The 17,049-nt window shown below is 42.5% G+C and overlaps 1 protein-coding gene and 1 pseudogene across 1 annotated transcript; both read left to right on the top strand.

Annotated features, from left to right (window-relative positions):
• The first annotated feature begins 1,178 nt into the window (after positions 1-1,178).
• Positions 1,179-4,881, top strand: LOC136460909 (uncharacterized). The gene is made up of 4 exons (XM_066460435.1): positions 1,179-1,314; positions 1,391-1,476; positions 4,473-4,754; positions 4,873-4,881. Exons 1-4 carry the CDS (start codon positions 1,179-1,181, stop codon positions 4,879-4,881), a joined length of 513 nt encoding a protein of 170 aa, XP_066316532.1.
• Positions 4,882-7,609: 2,728 nt separating this feature from the next.
• Positions 7,610-15,223, top strand: LOC136458787 (cytochrome P450 711A1-like; annotated as a pseudogene).
• Positions 15,224-17,049: the final 1,826 nt, after the last annotated feature.

Raw genomic sequence — 17,049 nt, 5'->3', positions numbered from 1 at the left:
TCCTCGTCTAGTTCCACGAGCTCCTTGCAGTGTCAGAAAAAGGGGGCGAGTGGATTGTTCTTCTTCTGGTTTGTCTGCCACCAAGAAGTCTCACCAATCGAGTACTCGTCTAGGTACTCAAGTTATAGGTAGCGTGCTCCTAGGTGAGCATATTAATATGTTTTGTCTTTTTGTTGTTTGTTTTTGCCTCTAAGTACTTTTCTTCTTTTTCAGATGGCGTTGTGGTTGCCATGTTTGAGAGTGAGGAAGATGAGGATGATGATGCAGCCCTTGTTATGCGTCGATGAGTTGTTTTATTGTTTTTCTACTATTGAACACTTCTTTTTGTTCTGACTTTGACCTTGTTCTCTTGTAGTAAGCGGTCGTCGACCTCGAGTTCTTCTGGAGCTCCGGTACCGACCATGCCACTCCTGTTGCAAGGTGGTGGTGATATTTTTGCTGCTATAGTTCCCCCTCTAAGGTCTTCTATTGGTCTTGGGGGTTTTATGAAGAAGAAGATAGCTAAGTGAGTGAATCCTGGTTATGTTTCTTCGCTTCTATTTTCCTCTTCTCTGATTCATATTCTTATCTTCAATTTTCCTTATCATCTTGTAGGCCTTCGCCTTCCCTTAACCCTTAGTCGACTTCTTGTTAGTCCTCTGGTGCGCCCCTGCATTCTAAGTCTCAGGACTCAGAATGTGTGGTCGGCTAGGTGGCTATGAGGGGGATAGGGTTCTCTAGTGATCCCACAACTATTGATTTGCTGGCTCCGGAGGTGACCATGGCTGTGGTGGTGGAGAGCCATCTGAGGAGGTAGTCGGGGCTTCCCAGGGTATGGCCCTGGTCTTGTCTTCTTTGCCTCGGCCGGCTTCTCCCTCTGCTCCTCTTCCTAGTGGCGTTCAGCATTTGGATGATGATGTGGTGCAACAATTCGATGCCACTCATCGGTTGTCAGAGCTGACCGCTGCCTAGGGAACCTTCGTGACCTCTTTTGGGAAAAACTCCAGGTAAGTTTTTTCTGAAGTTCTTTCTTTGGATGTTCGTCTTTCTTCTGTTCTTATGTCTTGTTTTTCTCTCTCTCTTTTGCTCAGTCTTTTTCTCGGGATCATACCGGCTTCCTTTTCTCATCTAAAACCGAGAAAAAGTTGTCTTCTGAGGTTACTGCCCTAAAAACGGATCTTGACCTCTGTCGGGCTGAGATGGAGACCGAGCGTCAAATGCACCAAAGGGAGGAACAGGCTCTCCATGCCCGGGTGGTTGAGGCAGAAAAGCAAAAGGATGCAGCTGTCCAGGAGGCCTCAAAGAATGTGGAGGTCATGAAGAATGAGTGCAATGGTATTACGGGTTCTTTTTGTTTTCTCTTGTATTCAAATTTCCCTTTCTGCTGACTTGTTTTTGGTGCCTAGTCTAGATCTCCGAGTTGAAAAGCAGAAGCTCTCGGAGGGTATTGAGGAAATGAAGACACTTGCTCGCGATAGTCACAACAGGGTTGAAGAGGTAATTACTCATGCTGAAGAAGAACTCGTGCTTGCCAAGTTGATTAGGCATGGAGCTAACAGGGATCTTGTGTAGGTCCAAAAAATGGTTGAAGTCTTGACTGGTAAGTTGGCGACGGCTACTGAGAACTGGAATGCTTTGTGGAAATCATTTTGGTCAGTAGCCGATCTTCTCCGAACTCCATCAGATGATGGTCAATCTTGGGCTCAGTTTATTCCCTAAGTTTCGACCCATTTCCAAGAGTTTGTGAAGAGGTGCGCCCAACTATGTACCAGAAATGTTTTTGCCTAGGTCTAGGTTCTTGCTCCGGAGATGCCTTTGTCCAAGATTACAGAGGAAGCCAAGAGTCAAGAATATCTAGATGTCGTTGAAAAGGTGGAGCCTGAGGTTGAAGATTTAGCCAGGAGGATCATAGATAATCTTAATATTGATATTTCTTCTCCTGATGATGATGCTTGACCTTTGTATTCCAGCCTCTGTAATAGGATATTATACTTCTTTTGAATGAAGATCCTTTATTTTTCATTGATGTCTTCTTTGCCTGGATGTCTTTGATTTTGTCAAGTGCTTGTCATGCTTTCGTCTATGCCGTGTAAACAACTCGGTATTTGTAGGTCATTGTCTTGACAAACTTTCTTGATTTGTCGAGTGCTTGTCTGGCTTTCGTCTGTACCATGTAAACAACTTGGTATTTGTAGATTGTTGTCTTGATAAACTTTCTTGATTTGTCAAGTGCTTGTCTAACTACCGTGTAAACAACTCAGGGTAAGTAGATCTTTGTCTTTACAACCTTTTTGTTCTTGTTAGTACTGAAAAGACTTAGGACCAGTGATCTCAAGCATCTTCAGCTTCTTCTTTTTAGCTTTTTGCTTAACTCGAGATGTGGCCAGCATCTGGCTCTTTCCTTGGTTGTAAAAACATCTTAGGATCGGTTCGGGTGCTAGCTTATTAGCTACCCTCATCGGTGGGCTCAAGCATCTTTTCAGCTCTTTTGCTCTCAGCCGGTATGCTCAGGTGTAATTTTAGCCATTTTGCTTTTTGGATTGGGTGTTAGCTTATTAGCTACCCTCATCGGTGGGCTCAAGCATCTTTTCAGCTCTTTTGCTCTCAACCGGTATGCTCAGGCGTAATTTCAGCCATTTTGCTTACTTTTTTGGTTCGGGTGTTAGCTTATTAGCTACCCTCATCGGTGGGCTCAAGCATCTTTTTAGCTCTTTTGCTCTCAGCCGGTATGCTTAGGCGTAATTTTAGCCATTTTGCTTTTTGGATCGGGTGTTAGCTTATTAGCTACCCTCGTCAGCGGGCTCAAGCATCTTTTTAGCTCTTTTGCTCTCAGCCAGTATGCTCAGGCGTAATTTCAGCCATTTTGCTTTTTGGATCGGGTGTTAGCTTATTAGCTACCCTCATCGGTGGGCTCAAGCATCTTTTCAGCTCTTTTGCTCTCAGCCGGTGTGTTTAGTGAAAACAACTCAGGAAAAGTCATAATAAGACATCTGTTTGTCGAGGAACACCATCTTTATTGATCATGAATGTTTACATGCTTAGTGAAAACAACTGGGGGAAAGCCATAATAAGACATGTTGTCGAGGAACACTATCTTTATTGATCATGAACGTTGATCTGTTGTGGCTTGTATATATGTTCTTCCTTGTGTTGTTTTCATGCGTAGAATCTTCTTAGTTGGCTGATGTGCCAAGTATTGTTGACTTCTTTTATGTCTTCAGTTATCAACTTGTACGTGTCTGGTCCAGTGACTTTTGTGACAATAAAAGGACCTTCCCATGGGCTGAGTAGTTTATGGCGTCCGTCAGTTTTTTGTATTCTTCTTAGTACTAGATCTCCGATTTGGAGTGATCGAGGTTGGGTATTCTTGTTGTAGTGGCGTCTTAAACCTTGGAGGTATCCGGCTGATTGAAGGGTAGCATTTACTCTAACTTCTTCCGTACTGTCGAGTTCTAATCTCCGGATGTGTTCTGCTTCTCCTTTGTCATATTGTTCTATCCTTGGTGACGTCCAGATCAAGTCGGCAGGTAGTACTGCTTCTGATCCATAAACTCAACAGCAATAGTGACATACAAATTCAATGGACAACAAGAACAATCAAAATAAATGAATATGAGTTTCCAAAATTCATACAAGGTCCATGCTATAGTTTTTAGTTTTCTGTGATTCGCTAACAGTTGCTACATGACACATGTTCACTACATCACAATATCATACTGATGACAATAGAACACTAAACCCTGCATTCTATCTAAAATAGCTCACATGTTCAGTTTAGATTACCTATAGTTTCAAAGTTGTTCTAAGAGATGTGTGAAATAGTTACTGCATGCATGTACAATCTAATTTTTCAGAACTTTTGCTTCAAAAAATAGTAGCTTTTGTCAGTGAGGAATAACCTGAAACATGCAAATAAGCAGGAGCAATTCAGAAAATTGACTTGTTTCACTTGTCAGAAAGACTAGTATTGACTTGCTACTGATTTCTACTATCTTTTTTTGTTATAATTGTGCAGGATATGCAACTCTATGAATAGGAGAGTTCAACACCACCAGTGAACTACAACAGCTATGGACAAGAACAACAAATGCAGAAGCAAAATGTGAAATTCCTAAATTCACACCTCACATTTTTCAAAAAATATGTGGGAACTAACAAAATATTAAGATTTTATTGTAATAAAATGCCAATATTTGTAGGTTTTCACGTCATCGGGAGGAACAAGCTATGTACTATCATAGGGTGGATCAAGCTACACAAGCCTTATGAACCAAGTCATAGCTCATGCCAATTCTTCAAATCACAATTATGATGATTTTTTCTAAACACAAGTGACAGGAAGTTACATGGACTTGCTGCAAGAGCCATTTCCATTAGAGGTATTTACTTGTTCTCTATATATATACAGTTAGGTAATTTTGTTTGCTGCAAAATTATAGTAATACAAGATGAAAGATCTAATAGTACACCTTTTTCCTTACCTATGAAAACAGAGCCAGATGTTTATGACTACCAGTAGGATCTCTGAACCAGCACAACAACATGCTGATGACCTGCAAAATGAGCAATCAGAAGCAGTAACAGAGTTTGGCAATGAAGAAGATGCAGAAGGCAGTGAAGACAAAGACTCAAACTCAATTAGTGAATCAGAAGAGCTCAGGGCAATTCAGATTGAAAGTGAAAGCATTAGAGCAGCAGAGCATTTGTCTCAGGAACATGCTAGCAAACATGTCCCTCGGCTAGGCATGACATTCACAACATCAAAAGAAGCACTTGTAAATTCAGTACTATATTGTGTATGCATCTTATTTCTATAGTAGTGCAACAACACAACTTCAAAGTACCTAGAGCAAATTTTCCAAGCTGTGAGGTTTGTGTTGTGTCTGATGTCAGAGTGAGTGAGTGACTTTGCCACTTTATAGCCATAGAGCACATGTGGTGTAGATGAGTGGGGTGCTTGGGATTGAGAAGAGTGGGGAGCAAGGAGCTACTCACTGATGTTTGAAAACTTCTAGAATAGCTCTGGGCTTGCCCCTTTCAGTAGAGCACTATGGTTTTAGTCAGTCTCACTTCTGTGTCTGAAACCTTGAAATACACTGGGTAAGACACTGTCTTGTACTCTACTGTTCAGTTTAGAAAGACTGTATTAATCTATCTTGCATCCAGTCTAGAGAAACCGCGTCTTGTACTAGGTGCAATGCCATCACAAAGACTACGTCTTATGTGTAGTAGTGTGTGTTGATTGGCCTCTGCTATTAAACTTCCATGGTATCTGGAAGCACTGTCAAGTGATAGCTGTATAATGTGAAGAATAAATAACCAAAGTACCTACTGATATGGGAAATACTCAGCCATCAGATTTATAAGAACAAATGGTGACCAGCAAGACTATGTTTTAGACTTTCAGTGTTTCGGTAGAGTAGTCACAAAGCTGATCTGAAAAATGTTGGATTACCACTAGCTAGATTCTGTGATAAGCAATCCATCTGGCTTGCCATAGAAAATTATGCCCTTGTTTGGCAGTCAAATTGCCCATGGTGATTGCACATGGTCTAAGCATTAATCAATATCTAGCAATGGGATTTGGTCTCCAAACAAGAACCGGAGAAGAAAATAGAGATTCACTAATGCTAGAAGTTGATTATAGAAGTTGATTTATTTTGGGACAGAGGGAGTATTTCTAAGACCACTAAATCAATTTACTGTATATTTACTAGATAAGTTCAAATTCACAAGAGAAGGCATACACAATCACATAAGGAGTAGCAGAATAGCAGTAGAAACTACATATATGTTTTTCAGTTACACTTCATACCTGAGGGATCTTGATGATGGTTTCCCAAAGGTGGAGGTTGCATACAATTAGATTGGCAAGAGTTTCGGGATCTTTTGCATCCTACAGCAATAGAATAGAAAATTAGAGTTACACAGTTACACCATATGCATCACCAAAAAATGAAAATAAAAAACAAATTTCACAAGATTTAGAGGTCCCATTGCTGCAAAAGCTGTGTAATTAGTGCAAACCTTGTTCAGTGCTTCAAGCAATAGAGTCTCGGCCTCCTCAAAGCTTCCCAAGTGCATACAGCAGACTGCCTTTGCATTTCAAAACCATCCCTGTCATTGGGTACTTTTCGGTGAAGTCTTGGAATATGAGATAAGCTTCATGGATCTTAGAGCCACCCTACAACCATTAAAGATGATGTCAAAGGACATGTTTACAAATCAACAATGTCAGAAACTCAGAACTGAAAACCAGTAAAGCAATATCATAACTTCAAATCATAGAAAAAGTGGTTGGTTTCAGATAACTCTACGGTTCAGTGGGTAAATAAAATATTAGCATGAAACCATTCTCTGTTAAAAGTTCATTTGGGCAGCCAATCCTATGCTAGATCATAATTGGTTGCTAGCTCAAAAATTCAATCCAAATGCACAAGGCACAAGAGACATGGACGTAGCTTACTGCTCTAAATACCAGGATCCTTGCAGGGTGCCTCGGACATGGGGTAGACAAAAAAATCAGATCAATAGAGGAGGAGAATAGGATCAGTTACCGGCACATCCAGCCGCTGAGCTCGGCCGCCGCCGTCTTCGCCGGAGCACACAAACCTAGGGTTTCGTCGAGCAGAGGAGCACAAGCTCTCTGACGGGAGGAGGCCTTGAGGAGCCTGCACGGAGGATGGGGGAGAGAGAGAGGAGGCCACCGAGCCCCTCTCGTGCCGGCAAGGCGCCCGCAAGGGCGTCGTTGCTTGGTAGCCGCCACCGCCTCGCGCCCACCATCGCCTCGGGAGGGAAGGGGAGAGAGAGGGATGAAGGGGAGGGAGAAACGGAGGTGAGAGGCAGGTGAGGGAGGATGGAGGAGGAGGAGGGTGGCCACAGCCACCGCGCCGTCGTCGCCGCTCTATCCTTGTCGGGATGGAGAGGGAGAGAGAGACCGATAGAGAGAGGGGAGACGCACAGAGACAGGGCTAGGAGAGCGTCGGAGGGGAGGGGCGGTGCAGCGAGGTCACCTCAGGAGAGCGTCTGAGGGGAGGGGCAGAGCGGCGAGGTCAGGAGAGCGTCGGAGGGCACAAGACAACGGAGAAATGGGGGAAATCGGATAGGCACGACTCCCAATAATTAAACAGTGATGCCGACATCTAAACCCCACATGATAGAGACACAAAGCAACTAGCACAGATCGGGCGTTCCATTCTTTATCCTACGGCCAGAAAATTCATGTGCCAACAAACCAAGAAACACACATGTGTCCTATAGCATTTCTGTTCTCTAACCATGAATTTAGGGAGCCTGCAAGGCTGAGCTTGGCTTTGATGCAAATCAAGCCAATCTCTGCTCTGAAAATAGAGAACCAACTATTGGTGCTACAGGGATTATTATCAAAGATCAAACCATTGCTATAGGGATTAATATCATGATAGTCATTAGCTTTTAAAAGAAAATAGCACCAGCAGGTCTTTCTTTCAGTTAAGTTGCAGGAGTAGAGAGTTTTGAAGCAAAAGAAAATGTTACATCGGTATCCATAGAATGAAATTGGTCTTAAGCAAATTGGTCTCTAGATAAACAAGTTTGAGCTGGTGAACTTGTCTAACCATTTGCATGCATGCTTCATGTGCATAGGGACATGAGATGGCAATCCATGCGGAACGTCATCCTCTCCATCTACTAGCCGTCGCACATGGCAAACCTCATCCCGGCTATCCAACCATACGTTGAGCGAGCCGGGCATCTCCTCCATCCCGGCGAGATCACCTTCTTGGACCTCTCCTTAAAGCTCTTTAGTGACACCATCGGCCAGGTCGCCTTCGGTGTCGACTTCAGCCTCACCAAGGACGACACGGCCACCTCGCCGCCACAGCAACATGAGCGTTGACCCGGCCACCGACTTCATCCGAAAGCACTTCCACGCCACGACGTCCCTCAAGATGGACCTGTCGGGCTCGCTGTCCATCATGCTCGGCTAGTTCATGCCGTTCCTCTAGGAGCCTGTGCGGCAGCTCATGCTGCGCGTGCTAGGCTCGGCCACTACTACAAAAAGCATTTTTAGGGGTGGCTAGTAACCCTTTGTAGGGGTGGTTTGGCCAGCCGCCCCTATCGAACCGTCTCTACAAATCATGCATTTGTAGGGGTGGTTCCTAGGCTGCCCCTACAAATCAATTTGTAGGGGTGGCTCAATCACCAACCGCACCTACAAATCGATTTGTAGGGGCGGCTGTAGTGCCAGCCGCCTACAAATCGATTCGTTCCCATGGCATTATGTCTTTGGGGGGGTTCTTTTCCACAACACTGATCTTCTTAGGAAAGTCTATGAATAACGGCATCTCATCATAGTTATTGTAAGCTTCAACATCGTCCATGCCATCAACTCCAATAATGTGCTGTTTCCCGGAGGCAACCACGTGCTTTGTCTTCTTCTTCGGGGGGAGGTTACTTTGTGGGTCAGACATATAGAAAACTTGTGCGACACGTGAAGCGAGCACCCAAGGGTCATCTTGATAGCCTAGATTCTCGAGGTCCAGGACTCTTAATCCGATCTCATTCAGTTGGTATTGTTTGATCCAGCGGCATCGAAACAGGGCCACCGTTATATCCCTTCTATAGTCAAGTTCCCATATCTCTTCAATGATGCCAAAGTATTGGATCTTTTGCCCTAATCCATCGAGAGCCTCTATTCGAACATCGCTGTTTTGGTTCACATATTTACTATCCTTTGCGTGGGTATAATACGTATACCCATTGATGTCATAAGCATTCCAAGATGTCACTTGTCTCGATGGCCCCTTCACCAACCTACTGATGGTAATAGAGTCTATGGTTTCTCCAGGTGGTATGTTTTGGTCCTTCAACCATGTAGTTAGTCGTTGCTTGTGTTGTTTCATGACCCAATCATCCGAACGGCCATTTCTCTCCGCCATAATGATAGCCAAGTGTTCATCAATATATGGTTGCATCAGTTGTGTACTCTGCAAGACACTGTAATGCGTCCGACTCACCTCTTTGTAATCATGGTCGATGAATACTTTTCTACCACTGGTGCCCTTCCCAGCCAGCCTACCCTTGTGACGAGAATCGTTTTTACTAATTCCTTTCTATACTTTTAGGTACTCTTGATAGCACTCGATGACTTTTTCAGTACTGTAACCCTCTATCATGGAGCCCTCTGGGTATGCTCGATTATGCACGTATCGACTTAGAACCGACATGAACCGCTCATAGGACCACATTTCATGCAAGTAGCAAGGGCCAAGCGCCTGTATTTGATGAACCATGTGAATCATGAGATGTGGCATTATATCAAAAAAAGCAGGAGGTAAACACATCTCCAGTTGGTTTTGTGTCTCCACCACAAATTCATGTAGGTCACTCAGCTCTTCCTTGCCAATTGTCTTCTGTGAGATCTTCGAAAAGAAGTAGCACATGCGGGTGATGGCCATTTTAAAGAACTCTGGCTTTATAGCCCTGATTGCAATAGGTAGAAATACTGTCAGCATCACATGGCAATCGTGAGCCTTGCAGTGTGTTATTGATAAGTCCTTCATCGACACTAGCTTCTTCACATTTGCTGAAAACCCAGTTGGAACATTGATCCCTCTTAGGAAAGTGCATATAGCTCTCTTCTCGTCTGGTATTAGGTTGAAGCACGCCGTGGCCAGAGTGTATTTTCCATTAGCCTCAGGTACCAGGTGAAGCTGTGGCATCACGTTTAGCTGCACCATGTCTTTCCATGCTTTCAGACCATCCTTTGACTTGACTGTGTCCATCAAGGTAGCAATGAGACTCTCAAAGACATTCTTCTGCACGTGCATAGCATCAATGGCATGGGGGACCTCCAACTCTGGCCAATAAGGTAGATACTAAAAAAAAGATCGATTGTTTCTTGAAAGGTACGCCTTCGACAGGAGATGTGCTTCTATCTCTATTCGTCCCATCTGGATTCTTCTTTTCATAGACGACGCGTATGTTTTTCACCATTCTGTACATGTGTTCTCCATTATGACATCTCTCCGGAGAGAGTTCAATCTCTGGGGCGTTGTCAAAAAATCTAAAGAATAATTTGTTGCGGTACTTGTGACTTATCTTTAAGAAGCGTCGGTTCCTTAGGTAAACTATCTTCTTCGATGCATCCACGTACACCCATGTAGTACCATCTAAGCAAACCAAGCATCCCGTCTTCCCTTTGATCTGTCCAGACAAAGCAAACAGCGCGGGGTAATCATTGGTAGTAACAAATATTATTGCTCTACATATGAAGTCCTTTCGAAACGCATCGTGCATCTGCTCCCCATGCCTCCATAGCCTCTCCATTGCTTGCATCAAGGGCTCGAGGAACACGTATATATCAATGCCTGGTTGTTTAGGGCCAGAAATAAGAATAGTGAGGAGAAAGTACTTTCTCTTTTGACATAGCCATGTTGGGATGTTGTACATGGTCAAGATCACTGGCCATGTGCTGTGGTCGCTCATCCTCTCATTGAAGGGATTCATTCTATCGGTGCTCAAGCCAAACCATACATTCCTTAGGTCATCGCTGAATTCTTTGTGCTTCTCATCAAACCTTTGCCACTGACTACAATCAGCCGGGTGTGCAATTTTATCATCATCCACGTTGCCCTCATCATCCCACCATGTCATGAGTGCGGCTTCTTTAGGGTTTAGGAAGATATGTCTCAAGCGGTCGGTCACTGGCAGGTACCACATTACCAGGGCAGGAATTCTTCTCTGCTTTACATCGTTGCCTAATGGAGTGTCCTCTGGGGGCTGAGATTCTTGTACCACCTTATTGGTACCCTTCTTATTCCTCTTTTTCCCCGTGGAGGGTTCGTCCCCACCGTAAAGATCATTGTTCTTGTACCGGCTAGCCCCACACCGGGGACATTTATCCAGTGACTTGAACGTTTCGCCATGAAAAAGTATACCGTGGTTGGGGCATGCATGGATTTTTTCAACCTCCATTGTCAATGGACTTATGACCTTCTTCGCTTGGTATGTGTTGGTGCGAACTGAGTTTGGTTGTGACAGCACCCATGACAGGAGATGCAATAGATCATTGAAACTACAGTCTGACCAGCCGTACTTAGCCTTCAGGATGAGCAGCTCAAGCACAAAACGTAGCAATATCCAATATATCGGACAACCCTTTTCAACACCATACACAGTCTCCTTCGATGCTTTTGTCACCCTTTCCAAAAATTTTAGACTTTTCGGGCTATTTAGTAAAATCTCTGGTCCAAGGGCTCGAATCATGTCCTCTAAATCATCTTCATCCCCGACACGTGCTCCACCATTATTATTGGCACCACCATCGTCGTTACCATCTCAACCATCAGCATCACCACCTTGTTCATTGCCAAACTCAAAATCCATTCATGCATCAAGCTCTGCTGAATATTGGAACAGGGATTCTATGATTTCATCGTCGTATTCCTCCTTATCCTCGTCGTTAATAATAACCGTTTCACCATGATGAATCCACACTATGTAGTCCTCAACAAATCCTCGCATAATCAAATGTGATCTGATGATAGTCATATCTGTCCATGCCATACGGTTCTTGCAATCTTTACATGGGCAAATAATTGTATCCTTATTCTCTTTCAATATCGTTGCATGCTTCTTTGCGGCTTCAATAAATTTATCCACCTCTTCACGGAAACCTGCCTTGATCCTTAACGAACCATACATCCAAGAGTTCATGTACTCCATCTTTTACAACAACAACAAAACAAACATTAAATGAGTACTTATTCAGATATATATAAAAATAAAACAAATTAATAATTACTTGAGAATAATCGTATATACTTCAGATATATATGAATATAAATCTAATATAATTACATGAAGCATACAAACACACCATGGTAAAAGAAAATTAATTAACGGCCCATTTATTCATAAATAATTAAAATACATATTTATTGATTACAATAAATAATTTCAAAGACAACAATTAGCAACAATTATACTTTACCCAATATCTTTCATACAAACCCTAGTCCAATTTCATCAAACATAAATTTACAAAAACGAAATTAATAAAAAAACCAAACCCTAGATCTAGATCCACATGCACATGAAACATCCATAAAACTAACTAATTGTTCACTAAAATCAAGAAACATGGATCAAATAAGGGTATGATCTTGTTCCTCTCCCTAATTTATCCTAGTACATTTAAAAGTTGGGTCTAATTTGCTTCATAAATAGCTCAAGCACCATAGAAGAGAGAGAAAAACAAAACTCTAATTACTCACTAACCAACCATTAAAACTTCAAAAAAAAGTATGAAATAATATTTTTTTTTACCTTCTACAACCTCTCCACCAAAGAATTTGAAACCAAAACCTTCCCCCCTTAGTAAAACAATTTTTGGGAGGTGCCCAAGACCTCCCCACCTTTCTTTCACGGGTTGGAGTGAGTGACCCGAGGAATAAGAAAGTGTTGCATCTATTTTATATGGGGGACATTTGTAGGGGCGTTTTATACATTTTCATAAGGCTTTTAGGAAAGAGAAGCATCGAAGCAGGCTTACCTGTTCAACGTAGGGAAACTTTGTCTGAAGCTCGTCGGAGCTGGGCACCACGTCCTTGGGCCCAAAAGCGTCGATCTCCCGAAGCAGCTTCTCCTCCACCTCCGGGTGCATCGCCACGAGGTAGACCAGGCTGGACAGCGTGAACGACATGGTGACAGACCCGGCGAGCAGGTGCTCGTACGTGAGTGCGCTCACGTAGTCCGGCGTTAGTAGCTTCCTCATGGCCTCCGTGCTCTCGCTGGAGTTGAGCAACACGGACAGGAAGTTCTTCTGGCCCCTGTCCCGCCTGCGCCTGCTATAAATACGGGACCATTTGTAGGAGCGGCTCAATCACCAGCCTTTCCTACAAATAGTATTTTTAGGGGCGGCTGGTGATTGAGCCGCCCCTACAAATCAGACCCCATTTGTAGGGGCGGCTCGTAACACCAGCCGCCCCTGCTGTTTCATTTGTAGGGACGGCTGGTGTTTGGACACCCGAGCTTGTTACTGTAGGGACGGTTCCATCACCAGCCGCCCCTACGAAAAAAAAATCGAACCGTTACTTAAAAAATCGTTTTTTACGTAGTGAGCCAACCGACGGTTGGAGGAGACCAACTCGGCCATGAGCGGCCTTCTTGATGAGATCGTGGCCGAGCGGGCGGCGCAGGCGGACAGGGGCCAGAAGAACTTCCTGTCCGTGTTGCTCAACTCCAGCGAGAGCACGGAGGCCATGAGGAAGCTACTAACGCCGGACTACGTGAGCGCACTCACGTACGAGCACCTGCTCGCCGGGTCTGTCACCATGTCGTTCACGCTGTCCAGCCTGGTCTACCTCGTGGCGATGCACCCGGAGGTGGAGGAGAAGCTGCTTCGGGAGATCGACGCTTTTGGGCCCAAGGACGTGGTGCCCAGCTCCGACGAGCTTCAGACAAAGTTTCCCTACGTTGAACAGGTAAGCCTGCTTCGATGCTTCTCTTTCCTAAAAGCCTTATGAAAATGTATAAAACTCACTAATAAATTAGATAATTTATTGGGTGGAAAATCGTTACCAACTTAAGAGAATGTTATCTTATTGTTACTATGTTAATCTCACGTACACACTATAAAAATAGATAAATCCTAGAAAAGTACCATAATAATTATAAATATCTAGTTTTTTATTTGGTAGACTCTAATCATTATCGCTAAAAATAATAGTCATTGAATCTATTCTACTTTATAAAAAAGATATCCACATCTCTCGTTATGAAAATACGTAAAGTAAATCCTCTAAATTTGTATCTAAATTACACATATCTTTTATGATGAATGATAATTAAAATAACTCCTAAATTTATATCTAAATTACCCACCTTTGATATTATGAAACGTGCTCACGAATTATAACATAACACACACCTTGTTGCACGGTCAGCTAAACAACTTGTGGCATGGAGATTTATGTAACGGCCGCATCATCTATTTGTCTTCTAATATGTACTGAAATCATACTTTGTATCATCACTTGACACACAAACGCACATGGTTCTGACTCGTATAAGCACAGGCCGTGAGTCGAGTCCTAGACAAGCATAGATGCAAGGGTATTGTGGAAAGTAAAAGATACGGACTAAAGAACCACTCGCTCTTTAATATGAGGTATAGACATAGATAATTTAAATAAGACCCTAAATTTGAATATAAATTACTTACTTCTGCCATTATAAAAGATAATGTAAAATAACTCCTAAATTTGCGTCTAAATTACCCGCATATATCATTATGAAGATAATATAAAATAAAACCTTCAATTTATATTTAAACTAAAAATGAACTAAAATATTCCTTAAATCTCGTATAAATACTAATATAATCTATATTAGACAAGTAAATATTTATTTTAACAATTTATCTAGCATGGAAAATATTCCCTCAATAAACCACATATCAATGGAACTGACATTTCACTGTAGCTTATATTAGTGCTTAAAGTTTGTAAGTTATTATTTTAATAAGTTGACTCAAATATGTGTTTTTAAAATACGCATGCATATTCATGAAATGTAATTTGTATAAATTATTACTTTACATTTTATCTAAAATGTTTGAAATATCTATATTAGTAGTGTAATTGTAAAGAGTTTTTTTTATAATAAAGCAATATCTGGGTACTCATTTATTTTATCAATTTTTAGGTTGTGAAGGAAACTATGAGATTCTACACTGCATCTCCACTGGTTGCAAGGGAAGCATCCGAGGATGTTGAGGTTGGAGGGTACCTCCTGCCCAAGGTAAGAGACATCATCTGCAGTTCTGCACAGGCAGCGTGCTAGTAGCAAGCAACGTTCAGTGGTGCATATAAAAAAAACTGTCACTAGTAACAAGCATCTGTCTAACACATTTGTGACACCCTCATAGGGCACATGGGTGTGGCTGACGCCCGGCGTGCTGGCGAAAGATCCGAAGGACTTTCCAGACCCGGACGTGTTCCGGCCGGAGCGTTTCGACCCGGAGAGTGAGGAGTGCAAGCGAAGGCACCCCTACGCGTTCATCCCCTTCGGCATCGGCCCCCGGGCATGCATCGGCCAGAAGTTTGCCATGCAGCAGCTGAAGCTAGTCGTCATCCACCTCTACCGCAAATACGTCTTCAGGCACTCGCCCAGGATGGAGTTTCCCCTGCAGTTCCAGTACTCCATTTTGGTCAACTTCAAGTATGGTGTCAAGGTCCAGGTCATCGAGAGGAAGAACTGATGCACGCATTATTAGCAGAAGTTCCAAACAGAATATGCATCTCTATGACTCTATGCTATACAGAATATGCATCTATATGCTGTCCTCCACTACGTGAAGTGTTGTAAATACCAAAATCTTGAACAAATAAGCGCCACCTCTAGCAGGCGTACGTGTAATAATACTGTAATAGCATATAGTGGCCGATGACATGGTTGTATATATATACATGACATATTTCTCTGTGTGCTTACTTTAGGCCGCCCATGGCAAGATCGAGTTCGAGTCGAGGCTCCGTAGGTTGCATCATCATCCTCTAACAAAGCATACGTTACAGTTTGGAGCTACAAAATCTTCCCCAAACACTACATCACTCATGTTATGGCCGACCACCTAAGCTCTAGCCCACGACGCGAGACGCACGCGAGCATGTGTTTCATTTTCCATTTTTGTTAACTTCACAATAGTTACATACATTTACGCTTAAGTAAGCATGTGTCTCGCCTTCCACCTTTCTTAACTCACAATAGTTACATACATTTCGATCTCTTGTCATTTTTTCATACATCATTAATCATCTATTGCACCTACATTTATTATATGGTTCTTGAAATTTAGTTAATTTAGTTGAAATAAGATTGGGCAAAGTCCAATTCAATCCAACGAAGATAGCTAACTCATTATCAATGGTAGGGTTAGCCTATATGATTGCGAACATTGAAAGCAGTAAATTTATTTTCTATCTCTCACTCTATCCTCATATGTTCGTCCTTCACTCCTCTTACGTTACTTGGTCTATCGTCCCTCACTCTCACCCTTCCCGTTTTGAGTTCGGAGCTGCAAAATGATTCTCACTATTCTCTCTTTGAGTTTAAAGCTACAAAACTTTCATAGGTGTCACACCACCCATGTCATGACCAATCCACCTAATCCCATACGTGTCGCGGCGTACGTGCGGGAGTGTGGTTTGTCTTCCGCTTTTTTAAAACTCACAATAGAATAATAGATGCACACAATAGTCACTCATTTAAGTTGAGTCAATCTTCTATCAATTTTCCACACATGATTATACTTTATTGTGCTAGCATTTATTATGGACATGAGCACCCAGATTAGGCTAATTAAGCCCAATAAAATCCAATAAAAATAGGTAGCTCATTATCATCGGCACGAGTATCGTGCAAACAGATTATACATCCAATTACAATATAAGAGCATATTTACTAGTATAATATTCAAAGCCACAAATTTTCTGTTCATCCTTCGCTCTCACCCATTTTCATTAGTCTGCTACTCTCTTTCCTTCACTTTCCACACCTCTTCTTCCATCTCTTGGTTATCATCCCTCACTGCCACTCTTCTCACTCCAACACGGGTCGGTTATAGTTTGGAGTTGTAGAACCTTACTAGCACCGCTTATGTCATGGCCTCTCCGCCTAAGCCTGAGTCTATGCCACGATGTGCGCTGGTGTGGGGTTCGACTTCATCTTTTATTAACCTCACAACATGTGCATACAATAATCATCCATTTAAGATGACTCAATTTCTAGTTTATTTCTCTTATGATTAATCTTTTATTGCACCTAGAGTTCATTATGAGCCTTGAAATTTATTTGATTTAGTTAAAATAAGGTTGGGCCAAGTCCAATTAGATCCAACAAAGATAGATAGCTCATTATCATCCGTTATCACACTCTCTCCCAAGTTGTATGTCCTATTGCAATGCAAGTTATACAACGGGCATGTTTGCTAGTACAATATTAAAGGGAGAAATTTTTTTCATCCATGATCATTGTCTCTCTCCCCATACGTATGTCCCTTACTTTCAACTTTTTTTTCTTTCATTC

Source organism: Miscanthus floridulus, chromosome 6 (genome assembly GCF_019320115.1).
Source record: "Miscanthus floridulus cultivar M001 chromosome 6, ASM1932011v1, whole genome shotgun sequence".
Lineage (NCBI taxonomy): Eukaryota > Viridiplantae > Streptophyta > Magnoliopsida > Poales > Poaceae > Miscanthus > Miscanthus floridulus.
This window is presented reverse-complemented; position numbering and strand designations above follow the sequence as displayed.